This window comes from Condylura cristata, unplaced genomic scaffold, assembly GCF_000260355.1.
Source record: "Condylura cristata isolate star-nosed mole 26May11 unplaced genomic scaffold, ConCri1.0 scaffold00031, whole genome shotgun sequence".
In the NCBI taxonomy this organism is placed as follows: domain Eukaryota; kingdom Metazoa; phylum Chordata; class Mammalia; order Eulipotyphla; family Talpidae; genus Condylura; species Condylura cristata.
Window position 1 is genome coordinate 4,528,491 of NW_004567132.1, and position 16,228 is coordinate 4,544,718.

General features: G+C 37.9%; 1 protein-coding gene across 2 annotated transcripts in view; it reads left to right on the forward strand.

Annotated features, from left to right (window-relative positions):
• The first annotated feature begins 1,182 nt into the window (after nt 1-1,182).
• The window catches only part of VRK2 (vaccinia related kinase 2), an 86,159-nt gene continuing 71,113 nt past the window's right edge, over nt 1,183-16,228 (forward strand). Inside the window, exons 1-2 of one of the 2 annotated variants that reach the window (XM_004691417.2) lie at nt 1,183-1,468; nt 3,261-3,401. In XM_004691417.2, the coding sequence (XP_004691474.1) occupies nt 3,266-3,401 (136 nt within the window). In that variant the 5' untranslated portion in view covers nt 1,183-1,468; nt 3,261-3,265. The remainder of the gene's footprint in view (nt 1,469-3,260; nt 3,402-16,228) is intronic. The other variant, XM_012731548.1, reaches the window with a different exon arrangement.

Below are 16,228 nucleotides of genomic sequence, written 5' to 3' on the forward strand. Positions count from 1 at the left end.
TTGTACTTATCCTTTCAGTATTTGTATCCCAAACAATTACTGACTTCTTAGAAAGGATGCTGATGTATATTGTTTAATAATTGCTTTCTGAGCAATTGTTCTGTCTGCTATAAAATATTATAAGCTCTTTTTAATGTGTTAGAAAACTACTTAATACATTTCTCCTACTTAATTATCATAATAGCTAACAACTTGACAAAGATCCCTTCCTTGATGAAACTCTATTCAGGCCGCTTCTGGGGACTTTGACTTTTGTACTTCCATAACCTCACTATATTGTCCTGTCTTAGTAAGAATTCTCAGTCAGTTTGGTCAGAATGCTCCATTCTCTATAATCGATAACGGAGTTTCTCATACTCCAGTGTGAATTCTGATCACTTTGGAGTGTCTTCAGCCAGCCTATTGCCCTGTTTATCTTGTCCAGAGTGCTTCCTCTTAGTAATTTTGTATCCACTGTTCCTTGGCTGTACACTCCCGTCTTTCTTTGTATTCAGAATGGAACTTAGTTTTTTTCTCCTTTTGCAACAGTCTTTAATGAAGTCTTTCTTACCACTTTAACAAGCGTCAGAATATTGTTCTATTTCCCCCCTCCCCCCAAACAAAAAACTTTGTAAGTAGGGTATTTCTAATGCACATGCAAAAGTAAAATGGGATTTGTCAAGTAATTTTAGTCACGATTAGGTATCCCTGGCCTATTAGAAAACAGGTCAATCCAAAAAGTCCTTGAGAAATTAAAAGCCTTGACACAAGCCTTTCTACGTACTGCAGGCTTCCTACTGCGAGGGCCTGACTAGCACACAGTAGTTCTCCCTGTGGTTGGCTCTCATCAAACTGATCTGGTGGCTCATCTTCTGACTCAGTAGTTTGCTGAGGGCTGGTGAACAATACAGCTTCCTTTTCTCACTTAGACCTGCCTTCCCCTCTGGCCCAGAGCAGGCCCAGAGTATATTAACGGGCAGCTGGAAGAAGCCGCAGCTGCGACCTGACCAGGGGTCCACCCGGGCGGCTTCTCCGCCCAGAGCCCGCTCACCCCGCCCAGGTGCGGAGAAATTAGTTGGCTCCCGAGGAGCGGCCCGGGCGCTAGGCCCGCCTCCCCGCGGGATTGGAGGCTCCGCCCGGCCCGAAAGCCTGGCGGGAGGCGTCGCGCGGCCTGGTAGCCGGAGACTCAGAGGCCCGGTCACCCTCTCGTGTTCCGGCGTCCTGGGGTCGGCACCCGACCCGCACCTCCACACCCCGATCTCCGCCTGCCCGGCTCACGCCACGCCGCGCCGCAGGCCTGGGCAGGAGCTGCCGTCGGAGTGAGTCGCCGGGCCTCCAGGCCGCTCCCGGGTGCCCGACCAGAGTGAGGTCCCCGCTTCCTGGTTGGTACTTTACTTTTCCCGAATCCTTGCTTCTGAGGCCGGCTTATACTTTTCTCCAACTCCAAGGGAGAACCTGACGCCCCCTTCAGCTCGCGTTTGCCTAAAAGGTTGGGCTCCTGCAGCGGCGCGGGGGCGGGTGGGGTTTCGCTTCCGGCTGGCGGGCGAGCGCTTGGGGCGGGAAGTTAATGGGCCAAAGTTGGCTGATAGTTCTGGTCCCGAATTGTCCCCGCGGCTGAAGAGCTGCCAGGCTGGGACTCCCGCCGCCTGCTGTTTTTTTGCAGCTGTTCAGGCGTCCGGGTACCAGTTTGTCCTGGGAAACTCTTGGGCTGTTGGTCGGAGCCCCGGGAAAGGAAGAACCCTGAAGCAGAGGGGACACTATGTCAGGGACTGGCCTTGAGAGGAGGCTGAGCCTCCCCTTGGGAGAGTGGACTCAGAATCTGCTCCCTGGGTGTGAATTTCACAGTCAACAGTTATCTTTCAAGTCTCAAGTCAAGTCAATGTCAAGTCAAAGAATTTCCCCCAAATTTAGGATGTGTCTTGCTGAAAGTGTTCTTCAAAGGTGTTAGGTTTAAATCAGCAAATAGGTGTTGGGCACCTGGATAAAGTAGTGGTCTTGGGGATCCTCACTTTTCCTACTGTAGGTGGGGCTCACCATTCTAAACTCCTGCTGTGTCCTTTGTTGGTCTTAGGGGAACAGGTGGGAATTGTTAAAAGATTTCTGCTGTGTTCCTAGCTCCACGTGGATGTTGCCGCTAAGTGTAAGATAGCAGGGCATTGGATTAAAGTGATTTGAAATCCAGCAAAGGGAACAGAAACTTTTTCATTTGGAAGATGGGAAGATCAAGCAATGACAACTTTGACTTTAAAAACAGTCTTGTAATTATTTACAGGATCATATGACTTTCATCTTTAGTTTCAGGCATATATACTGGTATTTTACGTAAGAAATGTTCTCTTTCAACTCAAAATCTCATTGTGAAATTCGCTAATCTTACATAATTATTGTTAATAGATTAAACTTGTATAAGCAAGATTTTGTTTGACAGTCCCGCATTTTTAAAGTAGGGCAGATGTTACTTTAGTAAGGGTGTGGAAAGGGGAGGATATAGAGAAATGACAAGAAGCCGAAATAGTAGTGCCAGCCATGAAACTGACTCCAGGCTTAGTGTGCCAAGTTCTGCATCCATGGAAATCCCGGGGTCATGTCAGTCGCCGCGCTTTGTGGTGCTGGTCCTTGTAGCTGTCCGTTTGTTCTTGACTAGTGACTGAAGACCTGCTCCACATTGACATTTCGCATTCAAATGAAAGAAGACTTTATATTAATTTTATTTTGTCTTTGGCCTTGGAAATTGTTAATTCCTTATTTCTTAAGGTATATTTTCCACGGTTTATGGGCACATGTAGATTCCCAGTGAAATTAAACAGGTTTATTTATTTTTTAAAGATATTTTTATGCATACAGAACTGGGGTACAGGCCAGAGGTGCAGGGGCGGTGAGAGGATTCACCAGAGACAGAGTGGGGAACAGAACAGGCTGACTGACAAAGTACACTGCTGAGGAGAGCAGCTGGTGGGTCAGGAGAGGTCTGCCATGCCATGTGGGTCACCTCTGGGGCTGGCAGGGATTGAACTCATGCTGAAGTGGCTTTTGCTTCTTAATGCTGTGCTTTAACCCGCTCTGCTACCAGGGAGGGCCTTTTGTTTGTTTGAAGCAGTACCTCTTAGGTTTCAATCTTGTATGTGAATCTCAAATGGGGTATATAAAGTGTGGACTTTCCCAAACTGAATTGACCTTAGAATCCTAAATTCTTGAACCTCTGAAGAGGTTCAAGAGACAAAGGTGTCTAACTCCAAAACGTTTATATTTTTGAGTACTTACTTCACCCTTTCTACCAACAGAAGTGATGCCACCAAGAAGGAATGAGAAATACAAGCTTCCTGTTCCACTTCCAGAAGGCAAGATTTTGGATGATACAGAAGGAAAACAGTGGGTGCTGGGAAAAATGATTGGCTCTGGAGGATTTGGATTGGTGTATCTAGGTAAAGTATAACTATAAATTACTAAATATTTTTAACATATATGTGACTGTAACTATGATTTCTAATAATACCTTGAAAGTGAAAGGTTTGAAATAAAATAAATGTTACAAATGTGCTTTATTAAGTAAATGAAGATAGTTCATGTTTAGAGAAGGCTCAGGACATCACTGATCTACTCCTTTTTAGCAGTTTTTTCTGAATCTTAGAAGTCTTTGCAGAGCATAATTATATAGTCTGCCAGACAAAATATTAATGTTCTTTTTTGATAGGGTGTTTTCTGAAAGTATTCCTTCAGTGGCTCAGAAGCTATAACTTTCCAATTATAATGCTTTGTATTTATGAACTTTAATCATTGAGATACTAGGTTCTGATTATTTCTAAACTGGGCTACACAAAGACTTAACACCAGGCAGCATCTTCTGCAGACAATGTGTTAATTTCTCTCCTATAATTCTAGACCATATCTAGTTATATACCATTCCTGTGATAATAAAATAGACCCGCAAACTTATTTATTTATTTATTTATTGTGGTCTTTGATACACATAAGGAGCTCTGGTCCACTATCTGTAACCTTACATCTAATATTTAAAAATTACATTGAATTTTAAGATTGTTCAAGGCTACCTCTATCCCATAGTGGAATGGTCAGAGTGTCCATTATAAGACTAGATTTAATGAGTGACATAAGATTAATATTAAAAGAAAATTTTCCCTGAAGGATAAATTCTCCTAAGTGTATAGACTGTTTCTGTAGGAGTAACAGTGTGGTAAAAGACCAATATTAGGGAAATCTTGGGTTCCTTATTAAACTTTTTGAACTGTAGTAGAGGAAAGACTTGCCTTCTACTCATTTAGTTAGATAGTTTGGTCTATGAAAAAACTGACAACAGAAAGACTAATGTAAGCACATTGGTTTTTAATATGTGCATGTGGGTCACCACATGGAAAAAAGTGCATACCCCCCAAAAGCAGTGAGATTCAAGAGTTTATATATCTTTTTTTTTTTTTTAAAGATTTATTTATTTGTACATACAGAACTGGGGTACAGGTCAGAAGCTCAGGGGTGGTGAGAGGCTTCACCAGAGACAGAGCGGGGAACAGAACAGGCAGATTGACAAAGTACACTGCTGAGGGGAGCAGCGGGTGGGTCAGGAGAGGTCTGCCACACCATGTGGTCACCTCCAGGGCAGGCGGGAATCAAACTCATGCAGAAGCGGCTTTAGATTCTCAGTGCTGTGCTTTAACCAGCTGCGCCACCAGGGAGGGCCTATATATCTTCTTAATAAAGGAAAAGGGATGAGAAGGAATAGGGTTACTTAAGTGAATTGAATGAAATTTAGAGAGAGAAAATGAATTTTAGGAAAGATGTTGTACCCTTAGAAAAATAGATGGGGAATGTGATAGTTTGTGAGGAAATTTATCTGGAAGTGGTGATCAACTTCTCATCTCCTCTATCATGAAAGTCAGCCTTTCCTGGTTAATGACACTCCCAAATTGAGGTTTTGGGAAGGATCTCTTTAGGCAAGAAAAAAAAAAGAAAGTTCAGAGAAAACCTGTCACCTGTCCTTACATTTGCTGTTTTTCAAGTGCCTTGAATTTACAACAGTCCTTATGCCAAAGAAGTATATTTGGGAATGACATATTCCACGTCCTTCACAAACTAACTTTTGTTTCTGATAAAAGTAAGAGTATAGTTTTGAAGGAATGAATGAAATTTTAGTCATTTAGTCACTGCTCATTAATCACTCAGTGTCTAATCTAGTTGGAAAGATAACACGCAAAATTCAGGTTGGCTAAATAAAGTACACTTTCTCCATATAAGAGGTTTAAACCTGCTTGAAAAATGCTATAAATCTGTGTTTACTAAGTTGAGTAACAGCACAGTTCAGTAAGAAATCGCAACTTATTAATTACACTTTTCATTTTTTTAATCTTTGAATTATTTGAACAGTTTCAAAGAGCTAGAGAAAAAGTGTGATTACAATCTTACCCCTTCTTAAAGTGTAATTTAAGTGTGTGTTTAAAATTAAGTATTTCTGTATAAATATACACAGATGTATATTTACATATAAGTTTACACATACTCACTACTTGTGTGGTTGCCGTTGTGAAAAGGAATTTGCTTGCTCAGGAATGTGATTTTTTTTTTTTTGTCTATTCAAATGCAGAAAAATCCTTCCCTCTTTCAGTATGTGCCACATTTTTACTCTTTTTTTATTGCCAAAACAATATTTGTTTTACAACAGTTTTCAGGGTTCCATATGTTAGGCAGTATCCCCTGCTATCAGAATTTCAGAACCTGGATACTGGAAGTATTAGCAAGTGCTCATCATTGGTGAAAGACTTAAGGAAATGCTTAGCTATTTCGAGGAAAAGTCTCCATACTTCAGAATATGTAATAAAGCTGTGTGTTCCAAATGCCCTGGTTCTACCAAAAGTAGAACTAATAAATAATAAAATCAGCTCTTTAGTGAAGTACCATTTAATGTAGGATTTGCGATTATATGTAAAATGTCCAAGCAGATCTGTAATTTGCATCATGTTTTTGTGATTTTCTGTCTATAACTGAAGAAGTAGGTAAATTAAAAATTTCTTTGTTACTTTTATGTCCAGTTACATTCTTCTCAGATAGTCTTTTTAGATACACCATTTCAGTAGACACTTTATCTGCATTTATTGCCCAAGACAGAAAAAAAACTAGCCATCGTTCTTAACTCATTGTGCACGTACAACAGTCCTCTAGCTTTGAGATCAATATCCAAAGGCCTTTCAATAATCAGAACTTACAGTAAAGGGGGTTGGTGAAAGAAGTTTGGTAGTTGCTGTTGAGTTGGAGAAATAATGTGTCTGTAGCATTAAAAGAAGTAGTTATGAGGGAAAAGAAAAGTCTGAGTATTAAGAACAAAGTTAAAGTTCTTTCTTTGTATATGAAAAGAGAAGGCGAAAAAAGGAAGAAAGGAAACTGCTTCGGGGGTGGGGAAAATTGCTGTCTTTTTAGTTTCATGTAAGTAAAAAAGTTTTTAAAACCTCAGGGAAGGAGAGCGCATGCCAAATGTTTGAATTCTACTTAAGGGCTACATGTAACACAGAATCGCACAGACCAAGGGAGAATCAGTGAATATGTGTGTGGGCTTTGGCATTAGACTAATCTGGCTTCAGTTCTGGCCCGATTGAGGCACTTACAGAATGGCTTTCACTTACTCACAAGTCTTTGTTTCTGTCCTGTATAATTGGAATAACTATAATTGTGGGAATTTAATGAGATCATGTGTTTAAAGAGCTTGGTAAGCACTTAACTTTTATTTATTTGAAATTTTCCATTCTCAGTGATCATTGATCTCTAGGCTTAGCATCAGGTGTGACAGTGGATCAAGACAGAGACAAAGATATCTGTCTGCAGGAGGGGTTTTCCACTTGATCCTGTCATGGGTCATGATAGACTGAGCTACTAATGGGGTAAAAATAAGAACATATATCCCTTCCTGTGGTGTAACGGGTTAAAGTGCAGCTCTATGAAGCTATCTGGAGTCACTGCAGCACAAGTTTGATCCCTGGCCAGGGAGGTGACCACATGGCATGGCAGAACTCTCCTGACCCACCCACTGCTCCCCTCAGCAGTGTACTTTGTCTATCTGCCTGTTCTGCTCCCCACTGTGACTCTGGTGAATCTTCTCACTGCCCCTGCACCTCTGGCCTGTATCCCAGTTCTGTGTGCATAAATGAATTTATTAAGAAAAAAAAATAACATAGAGAATCTTTGTGGAGACTAAGACATTTTGCTGACTGACCTTTATTTGTACTCCCTGCCCCCTTAAAAAATAACAAGAGCCATGATGACATAGTGAAAAGTTCGGAGAGGCTTTAGGTTTCAGAAATTAGCCATATCCTGAAAAATGAAATTATAGGTAATAAACTTCAGTTAAAGTGCTTTTAGGGGCTTATTAAATGAGTAAAATAGAAATGATTTATCTGTGGAAATTTATGTTTTTGAGGTTGAACACAGTAATGACCATTTAGCATCATTGGAACATCATGCATAGAATAGATATTTAACATCTACTTGGCTGATGTTGGCATACTTAGCCTAAAGTTTTTTTAGTCTTTTCCATAATTGTAGGTTATATAATTAAATTACCTTTAATTTCAGCCTTTAAGCTTACAGATGGATCTTAATTATAAAGAAGTCTGAGACAAGTTATTGATGAAGCTATTGTAACATCATCTACCAAAATATATATGTTTTATTAACAATAAGTTGATAATATTGTCTTATAAAGAGTAACACATTACTATAAATACAGTTAAGTGTGGTGAAGCCTTAAGAGCAAACCATAAATGTTTAGATTCCATCCAAGTGGCTGGAACATACTGTTTGACTTATCCTTTCAGGTTCTCTCTCTTTTTTTTTTCCTTTTTAGAAACAGAAGTCTATGGGGGAGGGTAGAATGATGAGGAGTTCTAAATTTTATTAATTTAACTTGTTCCACTGGTGAGGAAATAGACATCTACTTATGAGGAAGCAGAAAAGATTATGAGAGGCCTCCCTGATGGGCTAGGGGTTAAGTCTCAGCGCTATCACCACTGTGGCCTGAGTTCCAACCCTGGTCAGGGAGCTGACCCACATGGTGCAGCAGACCTCTCCTGTCTTACCCACTGCTCCCCTTAGCAGTTTAGTTTAGTCAGTCCGCCTGTTCTGCTCCCCACTCTGTCTCTGGTGAATCCTCTCATCCCAGTACCTCTGGGTGTATTCCAGTTCTTCAACACAAAAATTTAAAAAGATACATGTGTAACTTACTTTTTAGTCAACTGTCATGGGTTGATTTTTAAGGTATGAGCATTTAGAAGAGCCTAAAAAGAATGCTAGCAACAAAGTGGAATTCTTGGAACACATCTTGCTTCATTAAACACTGCTATATTAGATGTTATTTTGATAGTGTTTTATGAAGAAAACTTTTTATTATGCAACATTATGGTGTCATGACTTTTGTTACTATGAAATTTTATAAATGAGGCTTTGGAGGTGAAAAGAGTAAATATGAAAATAAGGATCACATGCTAGAAACTATAGTATATATGATAAATTAATTTCCAGATGTAGGTGTAGATAGATAACAGTAATAAAAAGCTGAAAGGGAGATGGGATCACTTGGAATTTTGAGGATACATCTGTTGAGTCCACAAGTAAAATTCCATAGAAGATGCATTTTCATGTTGTATGTGTCATTGTAGGCTATTAATTTTGAGTGTTTAACGTGAAGAGTGTTCATTTATCTAGCATTTGAAAAATCTATTTACAAAAGTTTGCAGTTCTCTATGGCTTAGTCTTTAGTTGTCTTTTTCAGTTGCCTACTTTAGCATATTTTATCTTGTGGTTTTCATTTTCAACATTTTATTCTCCAATTATTCTGCCTTTTTAAAGATTTATGAAGAACTGTGATTTTCAGTGCACCTGTTACTTTCTTGTAACTGTTTACAGTAGTCAAGGCTTTTTTTTTTTTTTTTTTAATTTGAACTGTTGCTTAAGGAAATTTCTGGAGGAAGTGAGTTCACCTCTATAGCCATATATTAAAAGAATCCTTAGCTTTTGAGAACTTCTGGTTCCCTTGTGAAATACGGGTTTACTTTTACTTCTGAAAATTTTAGGGTTTTTTTTTTTTTCCTTTAGATAAGAGTAGGAATAATTATAGGAAGTATGGTTCTTTAAGACACAGGAAAAAAAAATATATATGTATGTACACACACACATAAAATAAATGAGAAGAAAATGGAAAATGAAAAAACTTTAAAGCTCTGCATGAGAGGATTCACTAGAAATTAGCTATTTTGTTAATAAAAATTTGTCCACAATACACCCTTAAAAATACAATGGATTTTACAGTGCTTAGGTACCTTGTTTAGCAATTAGTGACTCTACAGAATATGCCCTCTAGCTCCATTCCATGGACTGAGTGTGTTTTATAGTATTCTACATGAAAGACTATTTTAGGAAAAAAGAACACTCAGAATTTTTGCAAGATAATTGTGAAGATTTCCTTTGTTTTTTAAAATGAAGGCCTTAGTCAAGTGGACTGTTTTAACAATGCCCAGCATTAAACTTAAAGGAAAGTGTACTTTGTTTCACAAAGTATACTTGAGGGTAAAAATTCTGTAGAAATCTATCCATTGATGGCTAGAAACATCTACAGATGCAATGTGATCCCAAGCAATGAAGCATGTGGCCCTTCATTGGCATTATATGATAACAGGAGGATCTTCTGGCAGAAGGACTGACTTTTGCTGCGTTCTGCATGCTGCCCCTCCAAACCCATCTTTGATTGGCACCTATGCCCTATTGAAACTGGCATCACACCTTCTAAATGGGCACAGTGCCAGGATAGCAGATGGGTATGGGCACAAGCATGCCAGAAACCCAGTATGTGCATCAAGTTTAAGTATCAGGGGCCCAAACTTCCATCCAGGGATATAAAAATTGCAGTCTGTTGAGAGCTTTTGTGCTTAAGGTTAAAGGACATGCCATTTCTACTCCAGCTTAGTGGCTGATTAATTTTGAAAGTCAAACAGGAGCTCCTGTGGCTGTGTCAGGCAAAATTCTATCTTTGGTGAATGAGAATTACTACTTCATGTAGGGAAGGGAGAGTATTGTAATGAAGTTTCCAATGAGAGTTACTCTCCTGCAAGAGCCTCCAGCACTTAAGCAGCATGCATTCAGTGGAGATGAATATTTCTATTCTCCAGCAGAGCCAGGTGCAATCAAAGCCAGATCTTCAACCTGCTGCGGTGAAGAACCCTAAATTTAGAAAGGGCAGGCAAAGTTTGGAAGAACTCCTTGGTGGCAGCTCTCACCATGCACTGATGAGGCTTCACAAAAGTGTATAAAGGAGATGAAGGAAAAATTCCAAAATTTAAAAACCTTCAGAATGCTTCAGCCTCCATAAGAAAGATCTTTCCAAACCAAAAAGTTTAGTCCTTTCTCCTCAGTGAAGAAACCCTTCTGAATTTTAGATCAATAAAAACTTACTTTACCAAAATGTTAGAACCATCTTAATGCATAAGTTGGTAACAAAGCTTCCTATTCTAACATTTATTTCATTGCATGTCTATCATGTATATACACTTCACCTCTTGAATAATGGATTTGGCATAAAATTGAGTTCTAAATATCATATTCCTTATGATCGTCTCACACCAACTACAGACTGGGCAAAAAAAAGAGGGGGGCATCAGTCCCTGTGATCACTTTAATCATATCCCCGAAATGCTCTTAAATTTGCAGGAGTGCCTCTAAGACCAGCTGTGGCCAAGTAAAGCTTTTCCTAATCACCTTATAGCCATCGCTTTTTCTTTTCCACTGTGTAAACTTTATCTATGGAACAGATTCCATGAGACCATTGTGAATACTTCAACGTATTCAAAACATATAACTGCCACAAATTAAACTACTAAAACTAAAGCTGGTGCATTGTAACTGCCAAGTAAAACTGGCACGTCCCTCTGTCAGACTGCAGGAGAGTATGCCATACAGTCCTCGGAAAACACAATTCATCCAGAAGCACTCTTGTCACTTGCTCTGATATTAAACCAGAGAAAGTGACATTAATTAAAGAAGTGACATGAGCCAACAAAGGCAGTGAAATTCTAAGCTTGGCTCATACGCAGACCTTAAACCAACTTGCTGTGCTTAGGTATTGTGACCATTTAGAAGGGTAGAGTGGCTATTCCCTACCCTACCCTGCCTTCCCATTCTGAGACATTTCCAGGCAACTAAAACTCCATATCCAGGGTGGAACTAGCCAGTTGGTACACTGGTAGGCATCGTAGAGTTTCCCAAAATAGTGTGATGGCATGTGATGCATTTACTGCACTTGGTAACTGGATGACATGAACAAAAACTAGAGGCAGAAGAGAGTTGGTTTGACAAAAAGGAAGCAAAAGCCAAGCCAGGCTCAGTACCTAGATATGGTAGACTAGAAGCTCGGGTTGTCTGTTGCTAGGATCATTTATGAAAACAAATGGTGGCTCGTAGTCCTTATGAAAATTCTAACATGTTAAGGAGGCAAGCAGGGAAGTATGCACAGTTTTCCTCTTTGTTCCCGTAATGTGCTCTCTCCCAGTGCTCCTCTTATTGTCCCGTGTGATTTCTGTTTATATCTAATACTATCACAATCACAGTCATACACTCTCCCTGCTAGATTATAAACTCCTTGCAGGCATTCTCTCAGAGTGCCTAAATAAAGTCTTTCACATGATAGTTTGAAAACAATGATTTGTTAAAACTAAATTTCCCCAGCAACTAGTTGTCTGAGTTGAAAGTTCGTGGTCTTGTACATTAAAATGTAAGTGAGCGACTTACTGCACATTTCGATTTAAAAATTTAATTTTGTACATTTGGGGAACTCTCTTGGTAGAAAAGTATCTGTTCCTTCTCTTTTCAAGTCTAGATTTGAACTACAAGAAGCTATGTACTTACCATAGTTTGTAGGATTTATTGGGGGTTAATCTACTTTGCTAATGCATAGTTAAGGAGAGTTAGAAAAGGATATTGTATTAATAAACAGTTTTATGTGTAGAATAAAGGTGTCTACTGAACAGTAGTTAACTCAACCTAATAACTAGTATAAACTATTGTGGAGAAAATGGGTGTTTTTTTCTGTTAAATAGATTAACTTTTAGGCATGTAACATGTATTGGAAAGACTACTTTTGAAAGACTACACATACAACTTTTAATAGAAAATAGATTACTGGAATGTTTTTTAATCCAGATGAATGAACTCTGGTTAAGAGTTTTGTACAGAATCAGAAGCTTTTGTCATGGTTCCTGGGTGTAGGTAGCTTATATTTGAAATCAAATTTTCTATGTGTGTAATTAGTCTTGAGGTTTAATGTACATTTTTTCTATCAGGCAGACAATGGCTTTAAAGAGACAGCAGTACTGCAAAGAAGGCCAAAGTTGACACACACACAGGCAAAACAGTGTAGGAAAAATCAACACATTTTGCAAAATCAATCACTGAAAATGTGTCAGTGTTCAGGAGACAGTCTCTAATTTGCAATCCAAGTGAAAGAGTATTTAAATATGAGAGGCAGTATTATTGAACCCAGCATGCGTGCTACCACTTGTTTGACTAGCTCAGAATAGAACACTGAGAGGCAAGGGCTCAAAGTTAAATGAACATTTATACATTTTAAAATCAAATAAAAGATTCAGAGTATATTCATGAATTAAATTTTTTTCCAGAACCCTAAATTTAATCAGCTGGAATTACTTTTAAAGTGTCATTCTATTTAACTTTTGGAAATGATGAATTTGCCTTTTAATAGGGATGCTGTATTTTATCATGAAGATGAAACAAACTGTCTTTTGTTAATTATTCCCCAGAGACAGTGGCCATTTTTCTTTCCTGTGCTAGCATGGAGTAGAAGCAGCTTCCTGCAAATTTATTTCAAGCAAGAGCAATCAGAAACTGCAACTTGTGAAAGAGACATAGCTTCCATTGTAGGTATTCTGAGTGATAGCTAATGCAACTCTTAGAGGTAGTGTTACCAGAACTTCTCTAAAGAGGCCATGAACATAGAACACAAAAAATTAAGAGAGAATGAGTCTAGTTAAGAGTAGCAGATGTGTTGTGGCAGCTGCTAGCAGCTAGGGATAATTCTTGAATCTTTTTTTAAGGAAATCCATTATCATCATCATCACCATCATTTACTAAAATCTTTCACCTAATTTGTGCCAAGATCTCTGCCAAATGCTTTACATGCATTATTTAATCTTCCCAGCAGCTTCATACAAAAGATGTGGACACCCAAGGAGGTCAAGGAATTTGCCTCAATGCTAGTTTTAGCACTTGTCTCTTTCTGCATTTGAACCCTGTTCTCTCTGCTCTGCTGGTTGATGTCCTCCATCAGAGGACACTGTGAATGAACTTATTGCTACCCAGAGGAATGACTATGATATGTTCATTTATAAAGTTACAGTGAAATATCTAATTGATAATAGTGATAACTAATTTAAAAGTCTGTTAGTGATGATGCTGATAATGGTGTCATTTTTTTTCAGATTGACAACTGAAGGTGTAGAATGCCAGTTATGTTTTTGAGTTCTAAACATCTGTGAAAGAATACCTGATTTGTATTACATATCTATATTAAGAACTAGAAAAAATATGGTAAATGCAATACACCTTAGATCAAACAATATTTTTATGGAAGTGAGACGATTCAACCAGTGACACATATTCACTGATGAAGAAAATTTGTATTTTCCTGCTTTTTTAAAATTTGTCTAGTTTATAGGGTATTGATACATTTGTTTTGAATCCAGTAAACAACTAGAAGGTCAGAAGCAGCCTGTTTAAAGCCTGTGATGAATTTCAATAAGTATCATGTAAATATGGAAAATGTACAAATACTGAATTATTTTTGACCATTTTTTTGTTTTTTAATAAGATACATTTTTTAGTTCTTGTTATCTTATAAAGTTCATTCAGATACTAAAATGCTTCACTTGTAATAAAATCAAAGCTTTTTAGAAAGTGATTAAATTCCCTCAAAATGCTATTACCTAATAGTGTTGATTCATTGTATACCTATAGATGACTTTATGAATGAATTATTTTGTGAAAATATTATGGAAGTGAAGGGCAAGGGGGCTCTCATGGAGCTTGGTGGTGGGTCTGGTGAAATAACATATACTTGTAGAGGTGTAAACCTACACTCCTAATACATATACTGTGGTGCAAATCAAAAATACTTGTAATAAGTACAAAATAAATGTTGCTGAGATGGAAAGAAGAAAATTTTATTGACTTATATGATATCAGAATTCTTATACCAGCAGAAAGCCTTTGAACAAGTGTAAATGAGGTTATTTTTATGCAGATTCACTGCATTATGGAACTTCTATTTGGCAAAGAACTTTTAAATTTCTTCTTACCCTGAAAGTATAAGATCAGATGGTGGTGAGAAATACTGAAACATGGATAGAAAATTAAAGAATGGACTCAGTGGAGGGAAGAATTATTTGCACCATTAATGAGTAAGCAAAGCAAATCTAAGTCATAGAAGAATGGCATAAAGACCATCTAGAAGAAAAAATAGTTTAATTATCTTTATGTAATATATATTTAAGCAATAATAACATCATGTGAAAAGGTAAAGGCCTGCAAAATAGAGACCATGTAAGAAATATTGGAATATTTATTCAATATGATTAAAGGGTGAATATTCAAGCTGTTTCAACAAATTGGGTGGGGGGGCTACAGTTGTTACATCGTGGGTTTTTAAACTTGGAATTGGCAGTATCATTTCAGGAAATGAGGTCAAGAATTACATCAGCTGTTAATTCACTGACTGAAAGTAGCTAAGAAAAATATGACTGTCATCCTAGTCTACAATCTAGTCAAATTGAATGTCTCTTAAGTGACAGAAGGAAACACTTGAAGGAAGGTTTAGAAAATGTAAATTCGTTCCATAACAGAGTGCCACAGGATGAAATAAACTTGAAGGTATATAATTGAAAGAGACAAGATATAAATAAAATAATGATAAGATTTGATGATATAGAGCAAGAACTGTGGAATAATACTGGGTTGTTGGAAAAATCATGATGCATTTTTGCAGCACATAGCACTAGTTCATTTTTAGGAAGTACTAGAGTCACTCACATATGTTATTGCTAGTCATTTGACAGCTGGAAGTTCTAGTTTCATTCTTTAAAAAAAAAGTTGAGCAATTTGGTTGAGTTTTGGAGATTTTACATGTTGAAGATGGAAGACCAAACTGTACTTTTGTCATATTTTACAGTTTTACTTTCATAAAGGGAAGAACATGTGTTGAGCTTGTGAAAAGTTGCATAAAGTTTATAGTTAACACTACAAGAACATCAGTTGCCAAAGATGGTTTATGAAATTCCATGCTAGTGATTTTGATCTCAACAATGCTTCTTGGCTAGGGAGCCAACAACCATCAACCAAGGTTGATGATGACAAAATCAAGGTATTGATTGAATCAAGCCCACGTTACATGGTATGAGAGATTGCAGAAAAATTGAAAATCCATCATCAAAGTGGTAGCTACCAACTGAAAAAGCTGGGATACTTAAGCAAGCTTTGTATTTGGTTTCCTCACAAACTCAAAGAGGTTCATCTGACAGTTCATTTAAACATCTGCAATATGCTCATTAAACATAAGGAAAATGATCCTTTTTTTGAAGCTACTGATAGCTGCTGATTTGAAGGGGACTGTTTACAACAGTGTGGTGTGTAAATGGTCTTGATCCCGACTTGATGGTTCGCCTCAAACCACATCAATAGCAGACATTCATCAAAGGAAGGTTATGCTCTCAATGTGGTGGGATATTAAAGGTGTCGTGTTTCTCCAGCTCCTACCAAGGAACTAAATAATTTAAATGTGTATTGTCAGCCATTGGAGAGTTTGAACAGATCCATCAACCAGAAATGTCCAGAGCTTGTTAATCATAAAGGAGTTGTGTTCCATCACAACAACATGAAACCATGTTGATCACTCATCAAAAATTATTGAAGCTTGGATGGGCTTTGTTGCCACATCCACCATATTCACCTGACCTTGTGCCATTAGACTTTCATTTGTTTTGCTCTCTTCAAAACTCCGTGTGTGCTATAATGTTCAATTCAGATGAGGCTTTAAATCAGCACCTTGTTTTTCAGTTTTTTACTGATAAAGACAGGTCCCTCTATGAACGAAGAGTGATGAAGCTCACTGAAATATAGTAAAGGTTATTGAACAAAACAGGCAATATATCATTGATTAATCTGTGTTCTTTGTATAAATAAATGACTTTTGGAA